Source organism: Propithecus coquereli, unplaced genomic scaffold, assembly GCF_000956105.1.
Source record: "Propithecus coquereli isolate 6110/MARCELLA unplaced genomic scaffold, Pcoq_1.0 Scaffold48, whole genome shotgun sequence".
NCBI lineage: Eukaryota > Metazoa > Chordata > Mammalia > Primates > Indriidae > Propithecus > Propithecus coquereli.
Genome location: NW_012150618.1, coordinates 6,425,489 through 6,437,079, shown reverse-complemented (window position 1 = coordinate 6,437,079; position 11,591 = coordinate 6,425,489). Strand labels below are relative to the sequence as shown.

Sequence of the window (11,591 nt, the reverse complement as noted above, 5' to 3'; positions counted from 1 at the left end):
TCAGTTAATGGCAATTACATCCTTAATATTGCTTAGGTCAGAAACCTTGGAGTGAATCTTATGGTGTGTAAATTATATCTCAAAAAAAGCCCCCCAAAAAATCCCCAAACCAAATACTATACCCTGGAGTCACCATCATCAACTTCTCCTTCAAAATACATATTTGTTTCATGGATGGGTTCATGGATGGCTGGATGGCTACATATGATAAGGCAAATGTAGCAGAAGTTTGGCAATTGTAGATGTCAGGTGGCACAAGACTATTTCCTATACAATTCTTTCAACTTTTCTTAGGCCACAAAATATTATAAATTTGACTGCTTCCCACGACCCCCATTGCCACTAACTTGTTTCGAGCCACCATTATCTCTTGTCTTGATGACTGCAGTGGCCTCCTTGCTGGTTTCCCTGCTTCCTTCTTTACCCATTGTCAGTCTCTTCTAGACAAAGCAGGCAAAGGGAACAGAATTTAGATCATCACTAATGGTTTTTCATCTCACTCAGATGCTTACTGTGACTTGGAAGGCCCCTGCTGTCTCTCTGACTTTAACTGCCTGCTCTCCCTTACACTCATCTGTAGACATAGAGGCCCCCATGTCACTTGCCAGCCTCAATTTGTCCATATGCTATCAAAGCACACATATTTATTTAACACAAAGGATGGCAGTAGGTATGGTATATAAAAAGGCATGGTAGTCAATTTAGACAATGCTAAAGCTTCTATCATTACAGGATTTCACATAGATTTTAATATAATTCACTTTGTTGAATTATGAATGTCTAAGATGAAACAATACTTATTGTGCAGAGAATCTCAACGAACACGCTTTGGGAAATATGTTCTGCACTATTTCATTCATGCAAGCATTCATTAATATACTCACTTAATAGGTTTTTATTGGACTCCTGCTTTATGCCAGATATCATTTTAAGAACTGGGAATACAACAGAATATGGCATTGCTTCTAAGCCAAATTGCTTATTGTGAGTGAGACAAGTACAGAGGCAGTTATACAGGTAGCCATGGGGATGTACAGATGCAGTACCTGCCTGGCTTTGAGGGTAACCATGGAAGGTTCTATGGAGGAGATCATATCCAGGCTTGTTTGTGAAGGATGAATAAGTACAGGACAGGTGAAGAATGGGGGAAAGGACATTGTAGGGAGAAGCAGCAGCAAGTGAGAGGGTCTGGGGGAGACATAGAATGAGCACAGTGCATTTGGTTCCTGGAAGTAGCTCAACACAGACATAAGGTTGCGAGGTTCTCAGAAACCAGATCCTGGAGGCCTCACGTTGCATTACAAGGAATTTGAGCTCCATCTTGAGAACAATTCACTACTTTGAGAGTAGTGGGCAGCTATCAATGGGTTTTAAGCAGAGGAAACTTACGTTTTTGAAAGATTACTATAGCTGTGCTATAGAGATGGATGGAGTGATCCTAAGAATGGATATAGAAAGATTAGTTAGAATTGTTAGAAAGGTTTACAATGTGGGTGTCAGGGGAGACAGATGTGATCTGGACATGTCTAAATATCCAGTTGATAGAAAGAGCTATACTGAAGACATGTTTTTGAGGGGATCTTCCATCTCTCAAAACTCTATTTGGTACATGAAACCATTGGGAACCAGGAGTCAGGGAGAAAGTCCAGGGTGGAGGGTAAGAAGACCAAAACACCTACCATGTAGGATGTTGGTATTTGATGCACAGGCAGAGGAAAATAAGCCAGTGAAGGAAACTCAGAAGAGCTAGAGAGGTAGGAGGAAAGTCAGGATTGCAGAGTATTAACAGATTCAAGGGAGGGGGAGTAGATAGCATTCAGTGGTGCAGAGCAGTCAGGGTAGCTAAGGACTGGCAGACGCTCTTGTTAGCAGTGTCAGTGGGGTGGACTGTGTGGATAATGAGTCTGTTAAGGGAAGAAAAGCTGCAGCATTATCATTCAGAATATTTTCTTTTGAAAATATGATCATCTTTATTTATACAGTATTCTTCTCTTTCTGTTTGGCCTGATGCGATAGATATGCAGAGAACTGCCTACCACACCGAAGGAACGCATCCAGGAGCCCTGTTCTGTTTCACAGACAAGGATTGCTGGTAAGAAACAGGTTATTCCTTAACAAAGTTTATTTTTTAATTAACATAGCAAAGTTTTATATAAGCATCATATATGAATTATAAAAACTTATTTAAAAACATCATGCAATTTTATTTATTATTCTACTTTTAATTGTTTAAAAAGAATATCTTTTTTAAACCCAAGACATACTCAGCTGCATGGTGTGCACAAGGTATTTGTTCTTGGTAGATAAGACTGGTGTTTCTCCGGACCAGAGTGGCACCAGGGCGTCTGTGGGTCCTGCTGAAGGGAAATGGAGAGGTCAGGCAGGACAAGTACCTGCTGACTTTTTGGGTCCATGTGGCTTCTTAGGAAATCAGCTATAACCCTCAACATTGATATGCACTTGGTTGGCATGTGGAATCAGACCTGACCATGACCAGACACAAGAGGTTTAGATATTCTTGGAAGCAGGTGGGAGACGGGGATTTAGAAGAGTTCTCCATCCCAGTAAGGCATTTTACTGACAAATGCTGCTCACTTGGATGGGGATATAGAAGAGTGTTTTCTCACAACTTCTTTCCTTTTCTCTGTCCAGATTAGATCGCAGGCTACTGCACCACAGCCACTGTCACTACTGCCTTGCGGGCCACCTGAACCATCTTGCCCTGCTCTTCCTCTGCTGTCATCAGCAAAACTCCAAATGTGGTTAACCCTAACTGCCCACTTACTCGGCTGCTGGTTCTTTTCCCGCTCCTCCCTCCTCCCTCGTTCTCTGTTTCCTACCTTCCTCTCTTCTCCTCTCCCTCTACCCCTCCTACCTCTTCCTCTTTGGTCCTTTTACTTCTCTTCTTCTTCTTTTTCTTCTTTTCCTTCTCCTTTTCTTCAGGAGTTGGAAAAAGTGATGAGAGACAAGATTTTTTTTTTTTTCGTTTTCTGAGATTTGCAAGCTTATTGAGGGCCAAGTTTGTGTTTTATATTACTTGTATTTCCCAGTAACTTGTACAAGAAATACTTAGGGCCTGATCGGGTTTCTTGATTAATATGCAAAACACTTGAATTGACATTTGAGTACTGCTACCTTGCAAAAACAAGCTCAACTCCATAATCACGGGGAAAGGATTTGATGCATTTTATAAAATAGTAGTGGGTTATCTTACTTTTTAAACATTATGGCACAGGAGCAGAGAAAATTCGAATGCATATTTAGAAGTACGAAAAGCTGAGAGCAGAACTACACCGTCCATTAGATTGGCAATGCACTCTTAACAAGATCTTCATCCCTGGGGCAGAGCTGAGACCTGAAGCTAATCTCAGTGTCTCATTCTCTTCCTACACAATATTTTAATTCAGTTCCTTCTTCTTTTTAAAATTATCTTTAAAAAATAAAAGCCATTTTAAAGTGAACAATTTAGTGGCATTTAGTACATTCACAATGTTTTGCAACCATTACTTCTTTCTAGTTCCAAAATATTTCTATCTCTCTAAAGTAAAACCTCTTACTCATTAAGCAGTTTCTCCCCATTCCCTCCTCCTCCCAGCCCCTGGCAACCACCAATCTGTGCTTTGTCTCTATGGATTTATCTATTCTGGATATTTCACATAAATGGAATCATACAATGCTTCTTGCACTTAGCATAATGTTTTTGAGGTTCACCCATGCCAGCTTCTTGCTGATTATACTCATGCAAAGCTATGACTATGCATCTCGAATAGGCACTCAGTTCTAACAGATAATCTTACTGTACTTTCTTCTGAGTACTCTTTGCCACCCATCTCTCAACTAATGACCTTATCTCATTTTTTAAAGAAAAAACCCCTTTTGTCAGACAGAATCTCCATTTTCCCACCAGAGAATCCATCAAGCTGCCTGCATTTGTACACCGCATACTCTGCATACTTCCTTCCTCTTCAGAGGAAGAGTTATCCCTTTTCCTTTCTAACACCAACTTCTCTGGTTGGGCTTTGGATCACATCTTCTCTTGGCTTTTTACTTATCCTTTTTCTCTCCTACTCTACTGGGTTATTCCCGTTGCCATACATTTTGATGCATGTAGCCCTAGTTTATTCATTTAAACTGATGTATAGTCTTCCATTGCATGGATATATACTACAATCCTCAGCATTCTTTTCTCTAGCTATGCTTACCAGTTCTATGACTGTAGACACGTTTTCGACTTTAGATGATTCCGCCAATATTCGGCCAATACGCTTGGATTTATTCTTCTCTGGATTTCATAGCCAATCCATCAGCAAGCTGAGTCAGTCCTGTGCCCCATCCCAATCACTTCTCTGGTCTTGAACACCCTCATCTTTCATCTGTATTATTGGAATATTCTCCTAACTCATCATCTATTCTATTCTTGCCTTACTGCACCTCCATAATCTGTTCTGATAGCAGCTAAAGTGATGCTTTATAAACATAAGTTTGACTGTGTGACCTCTTTGCTCACAATCTTTTAATCACTTCCATCCATGTGAGTGAGTTCCAAAGACTTACCATGATCCAGAAGACCATGCATGATCTGCCTGCTTCCTGTCTTTCTAATCCCATTTCTTACTTGTCCCTTTGTTTATTCTGCTTCAAATACACTGGTCTTCTTGCTGTTTCAAACATGCCAAGATACATACATTCAGTGCACATTCTGCCTGTCTCTGTCTTCTTGCATTGGTTTTACTTCATAACATATATCCATCTCCCCCACCAGGATGCAAGTCTGTGAGGGCAGGTGCTTTGCCTTGTACACTCCCGCACCTGCAGCATTTAGAATAGTGCCTAGCTGTATAGGTTCTTAATAGGTATTTGGGAAATTGAAACAATGAATTTTTAAAAACTACAAAGAAAGCTATAGTGAAGATTGGGCAAAATGATGTGTGATGTATTCTGTAGGGTAAATATCTAGTGGTGGAATCACTGGGTGGTAGGATATGGGTGCCTTTTACTTCACTAGCAGCTGCTAGAGTGCTGGCTGGACTGCTTGTTCCAGTTCACACTCCCAGGGTGGGTTCTCCTTGCTCTACATTGTTATCAACACCCAGCATTTTCTTCTCAGGACCCCTTTACACTTTTGAAAATTATTGACCCCGAAGAGCTTTTGTTTATATGAGTTATATCTATTTATATTTACCTAACTAGAATGAAATTTCAAAATAATTTGCTTATTAACTTATTGAAAAATAACAATAATAAATCCATTATGTATTAACAAAAATAATATATTTTTATGACATTTTAACATAAGAATCTCTGTTTTCCAAAACAAACAAAAACTTAGAAAAGTGACATTGCTTTACATTTTTCAAGATCTCTTAAATGTCTGGCTTAATAGAACACACCTGGGTTCTCATATCTGCTTCAGCAGTTGATCTCTTGTGACATCAGTTGTTACGTAGTCTTGGGTTAACCACCACTGTACACTGGGAGAGAATGAGCCTGAAAAGGCAAACAAACTTTGTATGATGATGTTGATAGTTTAGGCATCCAGACCCCATGGAAGGGTCTTCAGGAACGCAGAGCTTCCCAGATGTCACTTTGCTGACTTGTGATCTGGGGATACAGGGTATTTCATTTTAATTTGTATTTTATCAATTTTCAGTGAAGTTGAACATCTTCTCCATATTTTTATGTTTATTGCCTTTCTTGTTTCCTCTTCTTTGGATTGTCTGTGGACCTTTTTTGAGCTTTATAAAAAGTATTTTGGTTACTAATTCTTTGTCTGGACTATGTGTTGCAAACACTGTCTCCCTTAATATTTCAAAGGCTTTTAAAATCTTTACTTATGGTGCTCTCTTCAGAATTCTTAAAAACTCATGGTTTATTAATAGCTTCTTTTTGTGCTTTGTTTTAGAGCTCCTTCAGTGCTCTGATGTTAAAAAAACATTCTATATTTTTAATAACAATTTTGGTTTTCATATTTAGGTCCTTAACCTACCAAGAATTAATTTACCTATGGTTCATGTGAGGTTAAAGTCTGCCCCATCATTTCCCTGCTCCAGCCATGGGTCACCGCTTTGCCAGCAACATTTATTGAACAGTAAATTCTTCCTCATTGATCTGTAATTCAGTCTCTGCCCAGGTCAGGTTTCTCTGCCACCTACACTCTGTGGCTCTTCTCTTCCATTGGTCTGTGCGAATGTTTCAATCTCTAAGGTACTGAATTAATCATTATTATTAAAATAGCTAAATAATATAACTAAATATCTGGGAGGGCATATCCCTCTAACGAAAATAAAATAAGATTTTGACGGTTTTTGGTCCTTTTCTCTTCTGTATTAATTTTACAACCAGAAATTTGAATCAATGAATTTGTTAAATCCCACTCAAACCATTAGGATTTTGATTGGAATTGTACTGAATTTAAAGATTGGCTATATCTTTTAGAAAATTATTTAAGTCTCATTTAATATATCCTATGCTAAAGTGGTTCCAGATGGATTTAATCATTAATTCAACGACCTATTGTATTGAACCCAAAGAAAAACAATCTCCCCTCATTGAAAAACAGAAAACAAAAAGCAAAACAAAACAAGCAAAACCTGAAGGAAAGAATACATTTATCAAATCTTTGGAGAACACTAGAATTTATAATTTTAAAAGTCCTAGGAAAACAATAGCCCAAGAAAAATTTATGGATTTGATCACCTTAAGTTTGTTAACATCTATATGTTAAAACAAAAAAGTACCACACACATTTAAAGAAACCCCAGATAAAAGCATTGTTTTCAATAATATGAAAAGGGTTCATCCTTTCTATGTAAAGAGTTCATCTAGATTGATAAGGAAGCAGATAAAAAAACAGTTATAAATTATACCATATTTGGTTAACAAGCATGAAAAATATTTACCCTTACTAGTAATAAAAAAAACATAAAATGAAAACAATGGTGAAAGATGTGTATTTATCAATTGAGACAGAATATTGTTGATTCGGAAGCAGAATGTTCATCAGTTCCACATGCTCCTGTTGGAAATTTAAATTTGCAGCTTTTAAGGAAAGCAATTCGACAATGAGTATTAAATGCATACATTTGTTCATATTTCGTGACTCAGTAATTCTACTTTGGGAAATCTATGCTAAGGTGTTGATCAGAAATGTGCAAAATACTCTATAGAAAAAGATATCTCTTGCAAGTTCTTTTTAAAAATAAGATTTCAGGAGCAATCCAAATACCCAGCTGAAGGAAAAGGATTAAATAAAAGTTAGTGAATATAGATGTAAGTTATTACATAGGTGGTCACAATGATGTTCATTAAAAATGAAATATGCTCATGTTATAAAGTTAAATGAAAAAGAATAAAAAGTATGAATAAATTGGCTTTATAATTAAAGTAAAAACATCCTGACAAAATAAAATAATACTCCTAATTTTCTCATCGTTGGTATATTTTTTAATTTTCATTTTTCTCAGTATCAGTGCTGATTACATCTAACTTAGTGCTGTTCCAGAATGTTATGAGACTCTCTGTTCAGTTGGCTTAATAGCCACCAAAGACATACACATATTATAGGCAATTCCACACCCATTTCAGTATGAACAAATGAAAACTTCCTAGAGTTTCTTTTACTTAAAGTGAATTTTACTTAAGTATATATAACACCTGTCACCATTACACCACCATAATCAAAATGTCCTGTTGATTTATTTCTATTTTGCTGTTTTTTTTTTTAATTTCAGCTCATCCTGGTGTCCAAAAGGTGGTGCTAGTATCATCTGCGTCAGATATTCCTGTTCCGTCTCCCCGTACTTCAGAAATTTCAGTTCCTGCTGATCTTGATAAAACTATAACAGAACTAGCCGACTGGCTGGTATTGATCGACCAAATGCTGAAGTCCAACATTGTCACTGTCGGGGATGTAGAAGAGATCAATAAGACCGTTTCCCGAATGAAAGTAGGTGCATAGTGCAAGGGCTTGTCATGGAGACGCCACAACCCAGAGGTAGACAAGATCAAGTTGAATCCCCTTTGGTTTATCCTAAAATGTGAGAGAATGAGGTATAAAAATTCTTTACTGTCAGCCATCCTGGGCTAACTCCACAGAGTAAAGCTTTTCTCGCATTTATACTGTTGTGATAAGATCAGGTTCACAGACGTAAACTAAAGCCTCAGTGTTTTTTTAAGATCTGAAATTGATAGCATATGGCCAGATGCGTTAATATAAATGTAAGCTTGCCTTACATTTAAGGCCTATAATGTAATGTAGGATGTTTTCCTAAAGCACCTTTTCGACTTATATTTCATAATGAGATTGTTTAATTTCTAACTTTAGAAGCAGGAATCCCCTGACTACAATGAATATTACTGAGTATAATGAATATAATGAATATGCACATTATCATTTATATATCATTTAATAACAATTTCTAAAGTTCTTTTTCCATATTTAGTGCATCCTGGGTTCTTTGCTATGTACTGAAAAGAACATATTAATACTAGGTATAAATTAGGAATGTACAATAAAATAATAATAGCAGCTATTGCTAACTTTTACTAAAGTGCTTAATGTGTACCTTTTTTTAATTTTAATTTTAATTTTTTTTTAATTTATTTTATTTATTTTTTTTTGAGACAGAGTCTCACTGTGTTGCCCGGGCTAGAGTGCCGTGGCATCAGCCTAGCTCACGGCAACCTCAAACTCCTGGGCTCAAGTGATCCTCCTGCCTCAGCCTCCCGAGTAGCTGGGACTACAGGCATGCGCCACCATGCCCGGCTAATTTTTTCTATATATTTTTAGTTGTCCGATTAATTTCTTTCTATTTTTAGTAGAGATGAGGTCTTACTCTTGCTCAGGCTGGTTTCGAACTCCTGAGCTCAAACAATCTGCCCGCCTCGGCCTCCCAGAGTGCTAGGATCACAGGTGTGAGCCACCGCGCCCGGCCAATGTGTACTTTTTTAGAAGTATTTTATATGCATTATCTCATACATTTCTTTAACAATCTTGTGAGGTAGGTACTGCTTTTATCCCCACGTGACAAATAAACCCAAGCTGGCAGAGGCACCAAGTGCGTGTATAATAAATGGACACGTTACTGTGGCAAGGCAGAGTCTAGTAAATGCCGTAGGACAGGTGCAAGCAGCGTGGGGAGCGGAATGTGGAAGGGTTACTTCTCCAGCGATGGAAAGCAGACAGTGTGGGGCTTTGACATCTGGAGACAAAGTGATGACATTCCTGGTATAGGGAACAGAATGAATAGGGAAATGGGGGAAGGCATGAGGGCCGTTAGAGCCAACATTTATGCAATAAAGAAATGCAGAGGGAAGCAAGGCAGGAAAGGCAGCCCAAGTTCCCTTTGCGAGGCAGCCTGTAGGCTGTGAAAGCCCTTTGGACTTTCAGTCTATAAGCAATTGGCAAACGACTTTCTTTCCATTTCTTCTTCTTTTTAAAATTGTGGCTGGGAACTCATGATAACAATGCCCTGCTTTAGTAAGACAACTAGGATGGATTGGAGGCAAGAGATGCTTAAATCAAGGAAAAGGGCCCTTCCTGAGTGGCTAAGATGATGCCTTTGGAATTAGTGGAAATAGGAATAGAAGAAACAGAGTGTGAATGAAGATTTGAACGGTTTAGTTTCGGATGTGTTGTGTTGAGGAGCCCTCATGCCCTGTAGAAGGAGGTGATCAGCATTTATTGAAATGAACTCTGGGATTCAGGATCTGAAGTTCTGAGCAATCCATTTAGAAATAATGTTTGAGACTGCAGGAGTAACAAATCTACAACATTTGTGAATTCATAAAGAGGAAGGGCAGGGAGAGAATCCTTTGCCACTATTTGTACTTATTGTAAATTGTGTTTCTATTCTTTATGACTATTAGTTCTGTACTTAAAATATGCTATTTTCCTGATATTGTTACCATTTCTCCCATATGTATCAGTACTGAGAGACACAAACTAGAGCAGCAGTTTTTCATGTCTAAAATGATTTTATTTGCAGTTACTCCAAACAGCATTTTTCTAATGCCACCCTCATTCCTATAGATAGCATTAGTTTGTGTTCATATCTGATGTAGAACGGGTAGACAAGGCTTCAGTAGCAGCAATGACTGCTAATGTTTTCAGAGCATTTTTTAATCTTTAGTGGGATTTTCTTAATTTCCTCAGACTTGATGTAACTGAGCTGTTAGTATTTTATTATTTCTTTTTGTGAAAACTAAAACACAGAAAGGTAAAGCTCCTTGCCTGGTGACCCAGATGGTAAGAGGAAGAACTGAGATTTAAACCCAGGACCTCTGATATCAAATCATACACTCTTTCTCTGTCATGTTGCTGATGACTCATAATCCCGTAGAGGAGGAAACAGCCATGAAAACAACAATTTTGATGTTAGCAAACCTGCTTTGTTTAGTTAGTATTCTTATTGTATAGCTTATTAATTGGCCTTAATAATCATTTCTACTTAACAGATTACGAAGGCTGACTTAGAACAGCGCCATCCTCAGCTGGATTATGTTTTTACGTTGGCACAGAATTTGAAAAATAAAGCTTCCAGTTCAGATGTGAGAACAGCAATCACAGAAAAATGTAAGTTTTTCTTAAAAGAAATTATGTATCATCCACTTTTCCTGCAAATGGTGCCCCACATATACACATTTTCAAAGATTGTTCAACTAGGAAATGATATTATTTAATATTTGATACTCTTTATTTATGAAGAAATCTAGCTTTCCCTTATTTTTTATTTTTTGTGAACATTGTCACAATTCCCTTATGAATTCCTTAAAGTATTAACATTGTTACTTTCAAGTAATTAATTAACATTGGGTTTTCCTTTTTTACGTTAGGATTTCTTTTAAAAGAATCAGAAAAACAGAAGTTAGAGAAACCCATAGGAATGCAAATTCATTCTCCCATTATAGTTTATTCACTAAACCCAGGTCTTCCATGTTTTTAAACTCACCTCAGAATTCATGTGACTGGCACCAATTTGGGGATACTTTAGTTAAAAACAAAATAAAACAAAAAAATAAACTTATAAAACAACAGCAAATAAAGATCGCTGTTTGGAGTTTGCATTCTAGCTAAAAAATATCTGTTAAATCTGTGTGGCATGCAAAACAAAGTTTAGATTCTCGAGAATAACAATCTGCTCTCATTGTCCCTTCTCTCACTGCACCCCTCATCCCCATCTGTAACTATCCTGTACTATATATATATTCTCTAAAACGTCCTGCCATTTCCTAGTCTCCTTACCTTTATTCGTGTTATTTCTTTTCCCTCTTGGCCTTTTCTCCCCAGGTGAAAAATCTACTAGCAGCTGAAATGTCACCCCCTTGTGAAGTCTTTCCCACCCTCCTCTAGTGCCTGGGGAACTGTATTTTCTATATTTAGTTTCTGCTGTGTCCTTTTCCCCATTACTTCATTGTAGATCTCATAGCTACTTTAACTCTCTCCCCTCCACAGACTGTGAATACGCACCTTCCTGGCCCTTGGGCCTTTTACGGTGTACAACACAAATTAGCTCCTTAGTAAATATTTGTAGCAAAATATAAATTAGAATAATAAAGTCTCATCCTTCTCAAAGGAAGAAAGTCAACTATTC

At 37.6% G+C, this 11,591-nt stretch overlaps 1 protein-coding gene across 1 annotated transcript in view; it reads left to right on the top strand.

Moving 5' to 3' along the window:
* The window catches only part of UTRN (utrophin), a 522,534-nt gene that overhangs the window by 139,245 nt on the left and 371,698 nt on the right, over window positions 1-11,591 (top strand). Inside the window, exons 42-45 of the mRNA XM_012655520.1 lie at window positions 2,017-2,092; window positions 7,731-7,945; window positions 10,456-10,573; window positions 11,418-11,517. Of these exons, the coding sequence (XP_012510974.1) occupies window positions 2,017-2,092; window positions 7,731-7,945; window positions 10,456-10,573; window positions 11,418-11,517 (509 nt within the window). The remainder of the gene's footprint in view (window positions 1-2,016; window positions 2,093-7,730; window positions 7,946-10,455; window positions 10,574-11,417; window positions 11,518-11,591) is intronic.